At 42.6% G+C, this 19,737-nt stretch overlaps 1 protein-coding gene across 2 annotated transcripts in view; it reads left to right on the top strand.

Annotated features, from left to right (window-relative positions):
* Adam9 (ADAM metallopeptidase domain 9) overlaps positions 1–19,737 on the top strand; it is a 76,273-nt gene that overhangs the window by 47,592 nt on the left and 8,944 nt on the right. For both annotated transcript variants that reach the window (XM_021218811.1, XM_029531959.1), the window contains exons 15-20: positions 1,682–1,787; positions 4,058–4,241; positions 9,192–9,272; positions 9,736–9,841; positions 11,469–11,601; positions 14,965–15,139. In XM_021218811.1, coding sequence (XP_021074470.1) covers positions 1,682–1,787; positions 4,058–4,241; positions 9,192–9,272; positions 9,736–9,841; positions 11,469–11,601; positions 14,965–15,139 — 785 coding nt within the window. The remainder of the gene's footprint in view (positions 1–1,681; positions 1,788–4,057; positions 4,242–9,191; positions 9,273–9,735; positions 9,842–11,468; positions 11,602–14,964; positions 15,140–19,737) is intronic.

Raw genomic sequence — 19,737 nt, 5'->3', positions numbered from 1 at the left:
AAGAAGCTGCCTGCAGTTCCCAGAATGGATTTTCCTTTCTATTGATTGTTTTGGCCCAAGCACCTCCGTTGGTCATAGTCATGAACTCATCCATCTCCTTTCCACAAAGTGAACCACAAAATGTACTATGGGGTCATCCCAGAAAGAGCATTGCCACTGTTCACTTTTGGGTGATGCTTCTACAGTGCTCAGAGCCATCTGTGAGACGCTTTGTCCTTCTCTTCCTGTGTCAGCTCTTGGTAGGATTCTCAGAGTGCTCGTAGATGCTAGACAAGGGCTGTGGAAACCGTGGACATGGACTTGTGGTCCCTCAGCTGTCTTCATTTTGGGTCTCATGGTGCCAATGGGTTCCCACCTCCTGCACCCGTATGTTCTGGAGTCGGCTGCGTATGACTGCGTCCTGTTTTCAGCACATTTACCCAGGTTGCAGTGGCCAGTGATTGGCACTGAGGATTTCTACAGAAAACCTTCCTAGGATCCTGCCTTCCCGCCATCCTCTCCTTTATCCTTGAGTCAGCAGCAGCAAACACACTCGACTCCGACCCTCCCTGTATATCGTCTGGGAAATCTGTAACTTTCCCTGTTGTTCTGACTTGGCTGGGATCACTGTGCGGATTTTTCCTGGGCAGGATTATGGATATCTCTCCTGCTGACTGCTTCCCTCCGCTGTGCTGCCTCCGTTCAGCCACATCCACCTTCTTTAAAGCTAACTGGGCCTTGCATCAGGCATGTGGGCTGAGTAAGGGAATCTGATTCAGGAGGGAGGAAGGATTGACAATTTGACTAGGAAATACTAACAAAGCTCTTAGGGAGGGAGAAATGAAGGTAAGTGATACTAAAAATCTAAGAGAATGAGTGTAGGTTAATCCTTTGTTACACAGAATAGGTCTCACTGTATTTATCTAATGTAAGCATCCACGTACAATAAAAGCATGCGGTGGTCTGTGCTGTAACTGAGAGAGTTCTGGGTATGTGAGAGCGGACAGTGAGTGCCTGCACGCTGTGACTTACTGTGTGAGCTAGTTACTGTTGCATGGGCGACGAGCTCAAGGGAGAGAAGCTTTGGCTTCTTGTTTTGGAGAGATTCAGCCCATGTTTGCTCAGCTCCGTGAGCATATGAAGAACACCATAGCGATGGGACTGTGTGGCAGAGAGGCCTCTCTGCCTCATGTGGGATAGAGACGGGAAGAGAAGGGTTCATGAGAGGACAGAGGCAAGAGCTTCCAGGGCACATTAACCCCTTGCCAGCTCCCGCTGACCCGCCTTCCAGCTAGATTCTGTCCCCCCCACCCCCATTTCCCAATAACCCTATCACATTATAAACTCATCAGCGATTGTTCATCTAGAAGATCAGATCCCTGGACACACCTCAGGCATTCTCAGGCAGGCTTATAATCTGTGTCTTTCTCAGTGCAATCAAGTCAGCAGTGCTAACCCTCTGGCTGTGCATGGCTCCTAATTGTAAAAATCATGTAATGGTATTTGTTATAGAGTCTGTGTGCTTGGATCTGGGCCTTTATGTGCAATCTGAGCTATGACGTGTAGACCAGAAGCGCTGTATGTGTAAGGCTGAAGGTTTAGAAGTGTGCAGGTGGCTCCTACAAGTGTGTGAGGATCATATGGAATACTTCTGACTAAAGTTACCATTACTTTTTTCTCTCTTAAATGTTGACTATTGCAGAAGCTAAGGCCGCCCCAAAAGATTGCTTCATTGAAGTGAATTCTAAAGGTGACAGATTTGGCAACTGTGGTTTCTCCGGCAGTGAGTACAAGAAGTGTGCCACTGGGTAAGTGGGGACAAGGGTGAGGAGGGCTATGAGCAAGGGAGTGGGGGGTCCCTGAAGTCCTCTGTATCTGCTCCTGTGACTGCGGCCTTCCTCCTGCTTCAAGTGCTTATAGTCTCATATGCAACATGCACAGCTGGCTTCAGGGGGATGTGCTGGGAGCAAATGGGGAAGCCAATGCATACACTTGCATGCACATTGTGGTCTAGTGGTCTTAGAACAAGTTTTGTTTATCTGTGACCTGCAGGAAGATTCCTGAGTGAATATGCCCTCTTTTCTTCACACACTCTTTTCTTCAGTAAAATATTCTGTGACTCGGTCATACATACAGAACACCCACAGTACTAATTGGGCCTCTTGTTATGTCTTTGTCAGCCTTATATGAATTTAAAAGGATGAAATAAAACTTTTATTTTTATTTTTGTAGGCTGGTGAGATGGCTTACAGATTAAAGTACTTATTACCAAACTTGACAACCTGAGTTTGATCTCTTATTCCAGCAAGTTGTCCTCTACCCTACCTGTGTAGGGATGTATGTGCAGGGAATACATGCATATAAATGCATAAACTTATGTAAAATAGGTAAAGTAGTTAATAATAAATCAATGTAGTTAATAATAAATCAAAGTAGTTAATAATAAATCAAAGCAAGAACACATAATTCCACGAGTCTCCCCCTGTTTTTGTTTGCCCTCGACGTGTTCCCACACTGCTGTTGTACTCAGTGGGGATGACTCTGAGGTACTGTGTGCTGCACTGGTGGAGCTCAGCAGCTTGTGGTGTTGGCTAAGCATCATCATTACTACTGTGGCATGTGTTGTCTTCTTGCTCCTCAACTCTGCATGAGTGTTTAGTCCCACTGACAGCCTTAGTTACTGTTCTGTTGGTATGAAGAGACACCATCACCACAGCAGCTTATAAAAGAAAGAATTTATTGGGGTTTACAGTTTCAGAGGGTGAGTCCATAATCATCATAGCAGGGAGCATGGCACCAGGCAGTCATGGTGCTGGAGCAGTAGCTGAGAGCGTACATCTAAATGACAGGGAAAGTGGGATTGGATCTCGAATTTGCTTTTGAGATCTCAAAGCCCACCCATGGTGACACACCTCCTCCAACAAGGCCACACCCCCAACTAAACCCCCAATCCTTTTTAAACAGTTCCACTAGCTAGGAACCAGGCATTCAAATACATGAGTTTACGGGGGCCTTTCACATTCACACCACCTCACTGACTGACCATTTTCTTTTCCCTTAGCTTTGTGAAGAATGTCCCTCTTCATAAACCTATTTCCACTTCTTTCCCACATCTCCTTTTATAAGCTATCTCTGAGGTACTTCAGCTATGCTAGCCTCCTTGGGACATTCTTCACAGCATCTCTGAAGTTTTTTTCATTGCCTAGCCAATCCTGGTCATCCTTCAAACTTGAGTTCTAGTGCCTTTCTTAAGGCAAACTTATCCCTCTTTCCTAACAACAGTGTGTTCCGAGTGCCAGGTGCCTCTTTCATAAACGTGACATGCTCTGTTTTCATCATTGTTCATAGATGTCCTATCATTGCTCAGTTGCTGAGAAGAAACACCATGACAATAGTGTCAGAAGTGTAGTCCGTTATCATCTTAGCAGGCATCATACCTCCAGAGCAGTAGCTGAGAGCCACAACCCGGTTTGTAGATAGCGAGACAGACACTGGGCTTGGCATTGAAACCTCAAACCAGCCCTAGTGATGCTTTCTCCATCAAGGCTACACCTCTTAATCCTTCTAATCCTTTCTCCATGGTGACTAGCATTTGAGCATCTAAGTCTCTGGGGTCCAGTCTTACTCAAACCACTACTATACCATTTTCTAATGTTCTGCTTCTTCCTCACATCTCCTCTTCCTTTCATTAGCCATTTCTGCGAGGCTAGGATTTCTCCATTGACTCATGAATTATTGAAAGTTAATGGATTAATTTCTAAAATTACTTTTTTGTTTAATTTTACCAAGGAGCCTTAAGAGTGGGAGATGCTCTATAAAGTGCTTACTGTGCAGTGAGGAAGGGTGGGAATAGAGAGGGACACACCTTTGCACTGCTCGCCACCCCACCTGGTGTCTGCATGCTAGCTATAGCTCCCCTCTTCTCTCCCTGCTAGATTTAAAGATTGTTGTTATTGACTTTCCATTGAGATTCCCTCCATTTAAGAAACAGCCTACACATCTACATATAAACATAAAAACTTCTTTCCATGGCCCACTGGAGGCATTTTAGGTTTACAGTGTTTGTTTTGCCCGGTAGGAACGCGTTGTGTGGAAAGCTTCAGTGCGAGAATGTACAGGACATGCCGGTGTTTGGGATAGTGCCAGCTATCATTCAGACCCCCAGTCGAGGCACCAAATGCTGGGGTGTGGATTTCCAGCTTGGTTCTGATGTTCCAGACCCAGGGATGGTGAATGAAGGCACCAAATGTGATGCTGGCAAGGTAACCTAAATATTTTCTATTCACAAGCAAAACAACTGTAAAAATCAACACACAAAGTTGGTGGCTAGCCTCTTCCTGGGGGAAAAAAATCTAAATCTGTGGTAGTGATTTTAGAAAATCCAAAGCCACCAGGAAGGGACTTGACAACTACTCGTAATCGTGCCCCCTGTGTTTCTTCACAGGGACCCTCTGATGTCTTCCATGTTGGAATCGGCTGTACATGTTTCTTTGTCCTGTGTATGGGCTGTCATTTGTTAGCCAGGCACCCTTCCTGGGAAACCTAGGTGATTTCCACAGTCCGTGGGGTGGGAGCTGGAGTCCCTGGGTTTTGTGTGTGTTTGTGCCTCTGGGTCAGTAAGGTTGTGGTGCTTGTCCCACCCAGGGTATGACAGCCCATGTGAGTGTGAGTGGATGACCAGGGCCTTTTTCCCCCCGAGAAGGATTGCTGTGACAGAAAAAGGTGCTGGCTCTCCAGATTTAAACATGCCCTCTTTTCTCAAGATTCAGCAAAAGAAATGCCAGTGTGTGTGTGTGTGTATGTGTGTGTGTGTGTGTGTGTATGGGGAGAGAGGATGGGAATTTCTGTTTGGGACTTTGAGCATACCTCTTTGAAATGCAACTGCCATAGTTAGTGAGTTGACTATGTGACACTTTTAGATGCACAATCTGAATGTGTTTGCAAGGAATATAATCTGATAGCATGCAGTATTTGGTAACTATACATTCAAGCCTTTCAAATTCTTAATGTGTTAAAACCTTAGAGACTGAAATCGTTTAGTCCTTAGTACTGTCCTGTTTTAACTTTTCATAGAAATTTCTTTTGCACCAGGAATGTTGCATTTATATTGGTTTCTTGGCAATTATATTTTAATTGTAAATGACATCTTTTATTAATTTAAATGCACATTTGCTCTATTTTAGTGTTTTTGTGTTAAATTTTTCTTTACTTGATATAGTTGCTTCCTTGTTCATGGTTAAATTGTGTGACAGGGTTAAAAACTGTAAAATGAAACTTCGGTGGCATTTTGTTTCAAGTGTGCCTCCAATAGCTAGATGTTATTTTTCTCTGTAAGTTTTTCCTCCATTGGAAGTTTGTCTATATAGAAGTATTACATTTTCAATTATCAAAAATATTGTACAAAGCAAAAGTGGATAGCCAAGACATTCCTCTTTCTCGCTCTTCCTCTTCCTCACTCTTCCTCTTCCTCGCTCACCTCCTAGGCTAGACACGTCAGCTCTGTTGTTCCTGCGCAGCTCTCTCTGGGCGTTTACAAACCTCCACACTCTGAGAAAACAAAGCCACATTGGACTTTTAGTAAATTTCTCAAGTGTGGCTACTCACAGCACCTGCCAGATCCCCCAGGCCCACAGAGAGCCCTCCTTTACTCCATCTTAGGTACACTGTTGCTTAACCACACATTGGAGGCTTCCTGCCCTGTAGTTATTTGTTTAGCGAGTTGACACCTCTGTAGGATAGTTTGCTACAAGAGGGTTCTTTTTTAAAATTAAGGGATATGTAAACTTACTAAGTTTACTTTTTGCATATACATATTTAAATTTTGATAGGAACTGCCAACTTCTTTTTCTGTAATGTGGTAACATTTTACATTTCACTAATAGTGTATGAGGTGTCTTAATTTATGACAACATTTTTGCTTAATGTCAGTTCTTTTTTTAAAAAAGTGTTTTAAAATTAGTTTAGGAAGTAGGCTTGCAAGTGGCTTCTTCACACATCCTTCATTTTCGTCAATTCTTACTCTTCCCCTCTTGTCTCCATCCCTGTCTGAGCCCTGCCCACCTCCATCCCTGTTCCAGCCCTGCCCACCTGTTTTCCTTTCTCTTGTTACACATCACAGGTATTCTACCCTCTCCACCTTAAGGCATCTTCTCTTCCTGCCATGGTCCCTTCCTCACATCTGGATCACTGATGACAGCTGACAGTGTGGTGCACATGGCAGAACAGGCAGCATTTGTCTTATGGACAGGGTCACCTGCACAGAGTGTTTTCCAGTTCCATCCATTCCGCCATAGATTTCCTTTCTCGTTACAGCTAAACAGAATCCAGTTCTTACTAGTTGGTCTGTGGTGTCACTGCTGCCCATTACAGAGTAACTCTATTTAGACTCTGTCTATACATATACATCTCAGGAAGCATCCAAGGTATATGACTTTTTCAGAAGGCCTTTAGCGTTAGTTATCCCTCACAGTACCCTGTCTCCCCCTCCCACATTCTGTTAGCCCTTCCTGATCCCTTATGCCCTCTTCCCACTTTGTATCACAACATTCTAGTTCCCCTCCCTTGAGACATACCCCACTCCCACCATGTCTCCTTACTGATTTCCTGATCTTTATGGGTATTCTAAATTAAACACACGTGTCTAAAGTGTCAAAGCAAGAATCCACGTATGAGAGACGATGATCTCTGTCTGGGTCTCCGTTACCTCACCCAGGATGATTGCTTCCAGCCCCATCCATTTACCTGCGGACTCCATGATTATATTTTCCTTAACAGCTGAATACATTCCACTGTGTAACTGTACCTTATTTTCATTAGTCAGTTATCAGTGTGTGGACTTCTAGGCTGTTTCCATTTCCTGGCTGTTATGGGTAGAGGAGCAGTGAACAGAGATAAACAACTGTCCCTGTATTAGGGTAGAGTCCTGTGAATCTGTGCCCAAGAGCTGGATCGTGGGGTAGAGCTGTTTCTAGATTTTGAGGATCGTCCACACTGGTTTCCGTGGTGGCTTCCACGGTTTGCATTTCCCCAGCAGTGAATAGATTCCTCTTTCTCCACATATGTGCCAGTATTTGCTGCCATTGTTTTAATCTTAGCCAGTCTCTTATTTTTTTATTTTTTGAGACAGGGTTTCTCTTTGTAGCCTTGACTGTCCTAGAACTCACTCTGTAGACCAGGCTGGCCTCAAACTCAGAAATCTGCCTGCCTCTGCCTCCCAAGTGCTGGGATCAAAGGCGTGCGCCACCACGCCTGGCCCATTCTCTTATTTTTAAAGAAATGCCTTTATTTTTTTCATTAATTAATTTATTGACTTTACGTCCTGATTGCAGCCCCTGTTTCTCATCTGCCTGTGTCACAATCCTGCTCCCCCATTTCCCATCTCCTTGTGCTTTGATAAAAGGAGGACCTCCACCATGGAACCCACCCCAGTGTAGCACATCCCATTTGTAGCAGGACCAAGAAAATCCTTTTAAAGTGAAGTTGGAAAAGGCAGCCCAGCTTAGATAAAGGGATCCATGGCAGGCAACAGACTCAGAGATGGCTCCAAATCTAATTTTTAGTACCCACATGAAGGTCAAGGTCAATGTTACATCTGTAACATATGTGTAAAGTGCCTAGGTCCCTCTAACACATGGTCATTTTTTGGTTTTTCAGTTTCTGTGAGCTCCCATGGGCTCATGTTATTTGACTCCATAGGGGTTCTTGATTCCTATGACTCTACCAATCATTCTCCCACTCTTCCACATGACTCCCCGAGCTCTGTGGGTATCTACATCTATTGTTATTATTTATTTATTATTATTATTATTAAAATGTTTATCTTTTATTGTTTATTTGTTTTCATTTCAAATATTGTCCCTTTTCTCAGTTTCCCCTCTGCAAACCCCCTATCCCATCCCCCTCCCCCTGCCTCTATGAGGGTGCTCCCCCCCCACTCCCGCCTCTCCACGCTAGCATCCTCCTACGCTGGGGCATCGAGTCTCCACGGGACCAAGGGTCTCCCCTCCTATTGATGCCTGATAAGGCCATCTTCTGCTACATCTGCAGTATCCTTGGTTGGTGGTTTAGTCCCTGGGAGTTCTGAGGGGTCTGGTTGTTTGATATTGTTGTTCTTCACATTGTTGTGAAGGGGGTTGCACTCTCCTTCAGCATCTTCAGTCCTTCCCCTAACTCTTTCAAAAAAAGTAGCTTGATATTTTACTATATCAATTGTGATATGACAATTGCAGAGAGATTTTTTAATCTATTTCAATATTTTTATCTATTTTATATCTGTTATGAGCTAGAATTTCAAGAACTTTATAAAATTATAATGATTAGTTCCCATTTGTAATGGAAAGCCCTCATCACTTTATTATTAATCATGATATTGGAAAATAAAGGGTAGCTTTTATTTTAAAGTATTCTGTCATTTACTTATGTTCAGTGGACCTGTTTTCAGGTCTCTCAGCAATTTCATGTATCTTTCCTTTGTCTAGAGACAGGGTCTTTCTGTCTGTAGAGCGTATTCTGGCCTCAAACTTACGGTTGTCTTACCTCAGTTTCCCAAGTACTAGGATTATAGATGTGCACTGTTATGCTCAGCATGTGGTTTCTTTTGATTTGAAAAAAAGATTCTTTGTGAATATTTTCTTTATTTGTATACTCATATCAAAGGATAGACTATAATTTAATCTTTCTTTTTGGCCTTCACATAATTTTTGTCATTTTAATCATTAATTATATTTTATTTTGTTAATGTTACTCATTTTCTTCATTAAAAAAATAGTGTTGGAATTAACCATGCCTTGAGAGTTTGAAGAATTCCCCAATGATGTGTCCAGGGAGCAAGATGATGCAGTGGGTAAAGATGCCTGCTGCAAGTGCTGAGACCCTGGGTTCCATCCCTGGGGCAGAACCAATGCTCAGAAGTCTTGCTTTGATTTATACACACACATCATGCCATGCATGTACACACATTCACATATGTGCACACATTCCTGTATGCATGTTGGCATTTATGTACACACATGTACCTGTGTGTGTATACTAGTGTGCATGCATGTGTACATCTACCCACATACCCACACACACTCACACACACCAAATTAAAATGTAATAAATTAAAAATAATAATCTATCAATGAAATAATCATGATGCTGATCTTTTTCTTGTTCTTTTAAATGTGTCCAGTTTTTCTTATGTCACTTAATTCTTTGCTTATTTTTTTCAGATTTGCAGGAATTTTCAGTGTGTAAATGCTTCTGTTCTGAATTATGACTGTGACATTCAAGGAAAATGTCATGGCCATGGGGTAAGTAGTGTTCCCTTTAGTTTGTTCATAGTGGTAGTTCTGAGCCAATAGTCTTGAGATTAGCGAGAGTTCCTCAGGTTTCTGGGTAGATGTTTGGAGGATTTGTTCATGTTGGCAGATGCTTCATTTACCCCCAAACCCATTCTACATTTAAGTGTTGGGTGTGGTGATACATGTCCACAGAGTGAGTTGCAATCTAGCCAGGGCTACACAGTGAGATATTGTCCTAAGGATATGGAGAGAAGAGAGACAGACAGACAGACAGACAGACAGACTAAGGATATGGAGAGAAGAGAGACAGACAGACAGACAGACAGACAGACAGACACACACACACACACACACACACACACACACACACACACATGATATTCGTGATTTTGTATGAACATTTTAGCTTCCTTTCTGGAATTGATTCAGACCATGCTCACAGTTAACAAGTGGTACTTTGCTTGTTTTAAAGGTGTGTAACAGCAATAAGAATTGTCACTGTGAAGATGGCTGGGCTCCCCCACACTGTGACACCAAAGGATATGGAGGAAGCGTGGACAGTGGGCCGACATATAATGGCAAGTACACTGGAGGGCTTTGGTGGGCCTCGTGCTGCCCTGGCCATAAGGTGGCACCTGTATTCCTTTCTTCACTTGCCACATAGCTGTGCATTGAAACTGCTCGCTGTGCCTCCTGCATTGCTTGCAGATATTTCTGGGGTTTCATTTAGCCCCGTTTCTTTCAGGTTTTTGCTTGTCCTTACTGATGAGCCTTGGTTCCTGCCGTGCATGTGCAGATAACACTGGCGGTCTCTGGTCCTCTTCTTGCAGCTCTTGTTCTGTGTCCTGCTCTCAGCTTAGTGTCTACCCACAGCTATTGGGACGATGTCCAAGGCTTTAGCATGACTAGATGTGCCCTGTAGGAGTTCCTGAAGCTTAGCTTCCAGATGCATTTCACTGTGCCTCGAGCAAGAAGTAATCCTTCTTATCTCTGAGTCCACTGTTGCTCACACTGAAGTCTCTTCTGTGTTTCTTGTACATGTGTTCCTCCTTACCTGCCGGCTCTCAGTGAGTCTGCTCCTTCTCTCTGTTCTCCTAGGCTGCGACACAACACTGGCACTGGAACTGCTTCTTTAAAAACATCTCCTTTTTATTCCCTGAGATAACATAAGTTCCTGGTGACAGGATGAGCTGTCTCCTCTCCAGCGAACCCTTGATGGAGTAACTGGCTCTTGGGTTTAGTATTGCCAGAGATTGCCAGATCTTTCCAGAGTGGCTGTAGCAGTTTGATACTGTCTGCATCACATGCTGTGGTTCTTTTGTTACTCCTGATCAATTTGGAAAATCACTGTGGTTCATTTATCCAGGGTGACCTGAAGTGGTTGACCCCGTTCTGACTCATTGTCAGGTAGCATGCCACTGTTAATATCACATTCTTAGGAAAAGGACATTGCATCATCTCAGACACCCTCATAAGAGATAGTGTGATCACAGGGCAGTAATATAAAACTACTGCATTATTATATAGAGTGTTATAATATGATATGTATAATATAATGTTTTATAAAATAATGCTTTAATATAAACTGGCTGTGGTCAGTCTATCACTTATGTTGCCATATGGTCCTTCCACACATAGTTTATCTAGTGGATTTTTATGACAGGATGTTGAGTTTTCTTTAGGCTTTCTCTGTACCTTGAGATGATCCCATGGTTTTCTGTTCATGTGTTGATGCCATTTTATTGATATCTGCACTATATACTAAGCTTTCCTTATATCTGAGCCGTCCTTATATGCCGAGCCATCCTTAGATCCTGGAATAAAACCATCTTAATCATGGTGCATAATTTTAAAAGTGTGTTTTAAAATTTGATTTTCAGGCATTTTATTGAGGATTTTGTATCTGTTTTTATGAAGGATATTCATCTATAATTCTCTTTCTTCTTTCTCTGATGCATCGTTATTGTATTGTGAATACACTAGCTTTGATCTGATGCATCGTTATTGTATTGTGAATACACTAGCTTTGCAGAATGGTGCTCAAAGCTTTCTTTCCCATTGGAGTGCTTGGAGAAGTTTGAGGAAACACTAGCAGATTAAATAGAAAAATGCTAATGTGAGCCATGTATAATTGCCTGGTGTGTTCTGTGTGGAGAAGTTGACGACTAACGTAACTGCCCATCATTGTGAATTCTGTCTTTCCAGCAAAGAGCACGGCACTGAGGGACGGACTTCTGGTCTTCTTCTTCCTGATCGTCCCCCTTGTTGCAGCTGCCATTTTTCTCTTTATCAAGAGAGATGAACTACGGAAAACCTTCAGGAAGAAGAGATCACAAATGTATGAGTGCTTAGCTCTTTCTTCTTAATGTGTATTAAGTAATTTAAAGTAATTTAAGTAATTACTAATGATCTAGCATAGAAGTTGGGTTCTACGATATCTTACTGTTCTTCTGATGTGATAAGCATGTAGTGGTGAATCAGCCATGATGGCATAGGCTTGTGTAATGCACTTGGGAGGCTGAGGCAGGAGGATTGTGAGTTCCAGCCTTGTCTGGACTATCTATTGGACAACCTACTGAGACCTTATTACTTATTTACTTACACACACACACACACACACACACACACGGTAAAGAAAGACTGGTGGCTTAGCTCTTAGATATCCCGTCCCGCAGGACCTAGTTATTCCGTGGATCGAGGGAGACCGAGCCTGAAAGAGAAACGGGCGAGAAAAGGGAGGGAGACCAGGCAAAGAGTTGTCGAGGTCTGTTTAATGAGGACTGAACGCCTGATTATAAGGCACACAGTGAGGGGAAATAGGGAGGGGTTGAGGAATGATCAAAAGAAACAGAGCGAAGGACAAATAGGGGGATGCTGATTGCAGGCGTGAAACTTTTAGCGATTAATCTCAGAGTCCTGGCACCACTGTTCTGGAATGCTGGGCGGCTTATCTCAGAGTCCAGTATCCTCCTTAACAGCCTCAGGTGTTTGCTCAAGGCAAGGGTCAGCTGGTTCTCACGAGCAGCCTTGTGAAGGAGGGGGTGACTCAGCTCCGAACAAAGGACCATTTGGCTTTCAGGTGGGAGCTGTTGAAGACCTGGTTTCTCTTAGCCTGGTCTCCCACATTAGACCAGGCAGGGGAAGGGTTGTGAGCAGTCTATACTGTAAGCAGTGGTCCTTAGGGTTCCTTTTGCCTTACACTGATTTTTTTTTTTATATAATATATCTCTTGAATTTATTCTTTTTTAATTAATCATTCCATTTGTTTATATCTCAAATGATATCCTACTTCCTGGTTACCCCTCCACCAATGCCCCCATCCCACATCTGCCATCCTCCCTCCCCTTGGCCTGTATTCCTGATAGATGCAAGTGGGCTTTAGGGCTTGGCATTTGACTTAGGTTTTCTTTTTTTTTTTTTAAACAAAATTCACATTTTATTTAGGTTGAAATAAACTATACGAAATTGATTTTATTCACCAAAAATAACAGCAATATTTTCTGTATTATTTTTAGATAAACCACAACACATTTATTTCTGTAGGTTTTGCTTATAAACCAAGCCAAGGCAGTAGACAGTCATGTAAAAAGGGGAAGATGACTGACTAGTCAGCTGCCTATAGGATGGCCTCTGGGTCTGTCTGCTCCACGAAGCACAAGTGACTAGCCAACAAGCCTATGAAAACGTGGGCTCAGCAAAGGTCTGCAAACTGCAGCAGTCAAGTGAGGAGCAGCAGTGCTGGCTCTGCCGTTCCCACTGTAACTTGTCCCTCTGAGGTTCTTCTGCCCTGACAGGATCTACACAGAAGACTGCTCATTACTTCCTGTGACTTTTTTGTTTTTGCTTTTGCAGTACTGAGGAAAGAGCCTAGGCCTTGCACATGGAGGCAAGAGCTCCACACTAAGCTCCACCCCAGTCCTCACTTGCTCTTTGTAACAGGCTCTATGTGGTCCAGGCTGGCCTAAAACTTGTCATCCTCATGCCTTCCAAGTGCTGCTACCACAGATTTGAAACACCTGTTTTAACTCCAAGTCAAAAGTCAATAGTGTATTTCATCATGACACATTATAAAATGTATTTCTCTCATAAAATTCATTTTCCAAAGACCTGATAACTTAAAACTGACAACTGGATCGACAGTGATAATGTCCTATCTAAAATGACTTTTTAAAAGATTTATTTATTTTACGTATATGAGTACACTGTTGCTCTCTTCAGACACACCAGAAGAGGGCATCGGATCCCATTATAGATGGTTGTGAGCCACCATGTGGTTGCTGGGAATTGAACTCAGAACCTGAGTTCTTAACCGCTGAGCCATCTCTCCAGCCCCTAAAATGACTTTTAAGTAAAACATTTTCAGAGTGCCACCAGCAGAGAGGCATTTTGGCACTCCTAATGCCAACTTCTGGAAGAACAGACAGGTATTGAAGGCATGAGAGTTCAAACAGAGGCCATTTAAACATGTGGATTATCAATAACTACTGGTATGTTAAACTGGAGGTCTATCAGCAATTGGCTTAGGTTTTCTAACCAGAGATTAAAACATGGGATAAAGATAAGACATGTGATGTGAAATTTCCATGTCTTCCTTTAATGGATCCATTCTTACATAGGAAGTTTGAACTCTTCAGTTTTGAAACCAGATTTTAAGAAATAAGTTTTGATGGGAAAAGGTTTATATAATTCAGACACCTGATACTTTTTAGTCAGTATGTTGAATTTTCAGAGAAATTCATGTCAAACTTAACTTCTAACATATTGAATTAGTGTTTACCATAAAGGGCATATAACTAGATCAAAGTTCAAATTCTTTGTTAAGAGTTTGGTAAAAAAAAATGTGGGCTGAAATTCACATAATTGAATCTGGACTGATTTTGTATAAAATGAGAATAATATTGCCTATTTTGTGGTTTGAGTTACATAGTAACTAAATTTTCAGTTATTTAGTAATTAAATTTAATTTAGCAATTAAAGATTAAATGAAGAAATATCAGCAAAGCCCAGTGCAGGTATGTGGTTCTTTTATAGCTCTAATAATAATGACTCCAGATGTCCATGCAGACTTCAGGACCCTGCTCGTCCCTTACTGTGTTATACTTTCCTGGAGTGTGCTGTTGTAAGCTTCAGAGTTATTCTGCCCTTCTCTTCCTCCTCTTCCTCCTCCTCTTCTTCCTCTTCCTCCCCACCTCCTCTTCCCTACTGACCATCGCAGGTCTAACTGGCCGGTCCCTGCAGACTTTCCTTATGTAATGAGAGCAGTCTCCCTCTGATCCCTGTGCGGCAGACTCGCTGGCCCCTCAGTGGGTGTGCTGCGTATTGGTGTCATTCCGGCCACTGAACTTGTTGACTTTTAGAGTGCCTGCTTCAAATGTGTGTGCATCCTCACAACTTACTTTTAATTTTCTTTGAATTTAAGAAAATCTGAGGAGAAAAAGTTAGAGATTACTGACCTTTTTAGTTGAATTTCATAGTTTCTTAGAATTTTCTAGTTATTGAATACTGAAATGGGGTTAGGATTCCACTCTATTCCCACAAGGACAAGATTTGTGTGAATACTGTTAAAAATACAGACACCTCAGCTACCCCTCTGGTTGTCACCAGTTTTTTATTTTTGCATTAAGGAAAATTGACACCATATATAATATGTCCTGTATAAATGTTTTGTCACAAATTAACTAAAAGTAATCATGTTTTTCAGGTCAGATGGCAGAAATCAAGCAAACATCTCTAGACAGCCAGGAGATCCTAGTGTCTCCAGACCACCAGGGGGCCCAGGTATCCCCAGACCACCAGGGGGCCCAGGTGTCCCCAGACTACCAGGGGGCCCAGGTGTCCCCAGACCACCAGGGGGCCCAGGTGTCCCCAGACAACCGGTGAGTCCTCTGCATTTTTCTCCTGTCACCCCATCTAGAGATGCTGTACATTTCATAAAAAAAAAAAAAAAACCTGTCTTTCCTATTGTGTTCAAGTATTGTACATTTAAAGACACAAACGGGAGCTAGGAGTGTGTCTCATGTCGGCCATTCCTTGCCTGCTTATGACTTCAGTCATAAGGTTTGATCTTCAGCCCCAAATACAAAAAGAAAGATTAAAAATTGGTTACATAGTTTAAACATACATAACTTTGCTATGTATTGGGGAATATTGTAGGTGGTCCTCACATTAAAGGTACCAGGTGAGTCCTGGCTCAGAGGATGTGAGAAACGAGTTGTTATTAAGTTTTTTTTTTTTTTTTTTTTTTTTTTTTTTTTTTTTTTTTTTTTTTTTNTTTTTTTTTTTTTTCTGCCTAAAAATGAGGAGTGAGCATGTGGGTCTGCTGTTTTCTTCCTACCAGTTCTTTATGGTTTCAGTAGCTGGCATCCCTAGGCTGTGCTAGCAAAGACTGAGTGCTGAGCTAATGGGTGAGCCTCATCTTTGCAGCACATTTCTGCCAGTGTGTGATAGGGTGTTAGGAAAGTGTCTGTGCTTACTGATATGCAATATGTATTACAATCTTATCTTCTTTTGAACTCTTTAAAAAACTTTTATTTATTTATTTTAAAATCCAGGTTTTATTCCTGTCTCAGTCTACCCTCTGACTGTTCCATATCCCATACCTCTTCCCCGCCTCCTGTTTCCACAAGGATGTCTCCACCCCCCAGCCCCCACCCCACCAGATCTCTAAACTCTCTGGGGCCTCCAGTCTCTTGAGGGTTAGGTGCATCTTCTCTGACTGAACACAGACCGGGAAGTCCTCTGCTGTATATGTGTTGGGGTCTCATATCAGTTGCATGGTTGGTGGTCCAGTGTCTGAGAGATCTCAGGCGTCCAAGTTAATTGATACTGTTGGACCTCCTATAGGGTTGCCCTCCTCCTCAGCTTCTTCTAGTTTTCTCCTAATTCAACCACAGGGGTCAGAAGCTTCTGTCCATTGGTTGGGTGCAGATATCTGTATCTGACTCTTTGAGCTGCTTCTGGGCCTTTTGGAGGGCAGTCATGATAGGTCCCTTTTTGTGACCATTCCATAGCCTCTGTAATAGTGAGTCAGGTCTTGGGGCCTCCCCTTGAGCTGGATCCCACTTTGGGCCTGTCACTGGACCTTCTTTTCCTCAGGCTCCTCTCCATTTCCATCCCTATAGTTCTTTCAGACAGGAACAGACAGGTCAGAGTTTTGACTGTGGGATGGCAACCCCATCCCTCACTTGGTGCCCTGTCTTTCTGCTGGAGATGGGCTCTACAAGTTCCCTCTCCCCAATGTCAGGCATTTCATCTAAGGTCCCTCCCTTTGAGTCCTGAGAATCTCTCACCTTCCAGGTCTCTTGTACATTCTGGAGGGTTCCCACCAACCTTCTACCTCCCAAGGTTGCCTGTTTTCATTCTTTCTGCTGGCCCTCAGGGCTTCAGACCTTTTCCCCCACCCAATACCAGATCATATTCCCCTCTCCCCTAACCCATTCCCGTTGCCTCCCAGGCCTCTTCCTCCCTCCCCATTTGTGATTGCTTTCTTCTCTCTCCCAAGTGGGACTGAGGTGTCCTCACTTGGGCCCTTCAGCTTGTTGACCTTTTTTGAGTTCTGTGGACTGTATGTTGGATATTCTGTACTTTTTTTTTTTTGTGGCTAATGTCCACTTATTAGTGAGTACATACCATGCATGTCCTTTTGGGGCTGAGTTACCTTACACCAGATGATAGTTCCATCCATTTGCCTACAAAACTTAGGATATCCTCCTTCCTAATAGCTGAGTAGTATTCCTTTGTGTAAATGAATGGTGTTTTCTCTATCTATTCTTCTGTAATGGGACATCTGGGTTGTTTCCAGCTTTTGGCTATCACAAACAAGGCCACTATGAACATAGTGGAACATGTGCCCCTGNGGCATGGTGAGGCATCTTTTGGGTATATTCCCAAGATTTGTATTGCTGGATCTTCAGGTAGATCTATTTCCAATTTTCTGAGGAACCTCCAGATTGACTTCCAGAGTGGTTGTACCAGTTTATAATCCCACCAGCAATGGAGGAGTGTTTCACATCCTTGCCAACATGTGCTGTTGCCTGAGGTTTTGATCTTAGCCAGCCTCTCTGCCCCTCTGAAGAGCTCTCAGTTGGAAGGCTCTATGGTGGTCTGCTACAGCCAGGGCCACATGCCTACCAGGATACCTGAAGTAACCCAGGGGCAAAAGAGGCAGACTCCAGACAGAGTCACTCAGACCAGAAAACACCAGGGACAACCAAATGGTGAGAGGCAAGTGCAAGACCATAAGCAACAGAAGCCAATATACATGGGCATCATCAGAACCCAGTTCTCCCACCAACACCAATACATTTGAAAATCAGGAAGCTGACCTAAAATCCTATCTCATAAAGGTGATAGAGTCTTTTAAGGAGGATATAAATAACTCACTGAAAGAAATATAGGAAATCACGGGTAAACAGGTAGAAGCCCTTAAAGAGGAAACAAATAAATCCCTTAAAGAAATACAGGAAACCACAATCAAACAGGTGAAGGAATTGAATAAAATGATCCAAGACCTAAAAGTGGAAGTAGAAACAATAAGGAAAACACAAATGGAAGCAAACCTGGAAATGGAAAACCTAGGAAAGAGGTCAGGAATTACAGATGTATTACTAGTAGAATACAAGAGATAGAAGAGAGACGCTCAGGTGTGGAAGATACCATAGAAGTGATTGACACAACTGTCAAAGAAAATTCAAAACATAAAAAACTCTTAACCCAAAGCATCCAGGAAATTCAGGACACAATGAAAAGGCCAAATCTAATAATAATTGGAATAGAGGAGAATGAAGATTCCCAGCTCAAAGAAAATGTCTTCAACAAAATCATAGAAGAAAACTTTCCCAAATTAAAGAAAGAGATGGCCATAAAGGTACAAGAAGCCTATAGAACACCAAATAAATGGGACCAGAAAAGAAAATCCTCTTGTCACATAATAATTAAAACACTAAACCCACAGAACAAAGAAAGAATATTAAAAGCTGCCAGGGAAAAGGGCCATGTAACATACAAAGGTAGACCTATCAGAATTACACCAGACTTCTCAGCAGAGACTATGAAAGCCAGAAGAATCTTGTCAGAGGTCATGCAGACTCTAAGAGAACACAGATGCAAGCTCAGGCTATTACACCCAGCAAAACTCAATCAACATAGATGGAGAAAACAAAATATTCCAGGACAAAACCAAATTCAAACAGTATCTACTAATCCAGCCCTACAGAGGATCCTGGAAGGAAAACTCCCAACACAAGGAAGGTACCTACAACAAGGAAAAGACAAGATATTAAGCATCTCCCAACAAAGCCAAAAGGAGAGAACCACATGCACATAAAACCATCTACAAAAACAAACATACCAGGAACCAACAGTCATCTGTCTTTACTATCTCTCAATGTTAATGGATTCATCCCACCCATAAAAAGACATAAGCTAACAGACTGGATACACAGACAAGATCCAGCATTGTGCTGCATACAAGAAACACACCTCAATAACAAAGACAGATACTATCTCAGAGTAAAAGGATGGAAAAAGGTCTTCCAAGCAAATGGTCCCAGGAAACAAGCTAGAGTTGCCATTCTAATATTCAATAAAATAGACTTTCAACAAAAGTTATCAAGTGTGATGAGGAAGGACACTTCATATTCTTTTGGACTTTTAAGAACACTGGGGTATTTACACACAAATCTGCTGTGCTTACCTCATTCCCTCATCCCAGTTGTGGTCTGTGGTTATACCTCATTTGTTTGCGCTGTTGGTACATTACATAGAACATCCCAATAGCAAATTCTACCATCAATAGATATTCAATTGTATGTACCCCTGGCCAACCAAATAGAAGAGAACCTCAGTGTACTGGCTAGTTTTGTGTCAATTTGACACAGCTGGAGTTATCACAGAGAAAGGAGCTTCAGTTGAGGAAATGCCTCCATGAAATACAGCTGCAAGGCACTTTCTCAATTAGTGATCAAGAGGGGAGGTCCCCTTGTGGGTGGTGCCACAAGGGTCGTCCTCTGGGCTGGTAGTCTTTGTTCTATAAGAGAGCAGGCTGAGCAAGCCAGTAGAAGCAAGCCAGTAAAGAACATCTCTCCATGGCTTCTGCATCAGCACCTGCTTTTTGACCTGCTTGAGTTCCAGTCCTGACTTCCTTGGTGATGAACAGCAGTGTGGAAGTGTAAGCTGAATAAACCCTTTCCTCCCCAACCTGCTTCTTGGTCATGATGTTTGTGCAGGAATAGAAACTCTGACTAGGACACTCAGAAAGAAAGAATTGTCCTGTTTCTTCCATAAATAAATGATACTTGGGGCAAGGTAGGAGGGCTGGAGAGATGTTGTGCTTACAACCATCTATAACCCCAGTTCCAGGGGATCCAATAAGCATCTAGGTACACACAGATGCATACGGGCAAAATAGTCATACAGCTGTTTAAGAAGATAGTTGTGGAGGCTGGAGATGGCAGTGAGCCATCTCATTTGTCCT

Source organism: Mus pahari, chromosome 19 (assembly GCF_900095145.1).
Source record: "Mus pahari chromosome 19, PAHARI_EIJ_v1.1, whole genome shotgun sequence".
In the NCBI taxonomy this organism is placed as follows: domain Eukaryota; kingdom Metazoa; phylum Chordata; class Mammalia; order Rodentia; family Muridae; genus Mus; species Mus pahari.
The sequence above is the reverse complement of the archived record's forward strand: the minus strand, read 5'-3'. Positions and strand labels throughout refer to the sequence as shown.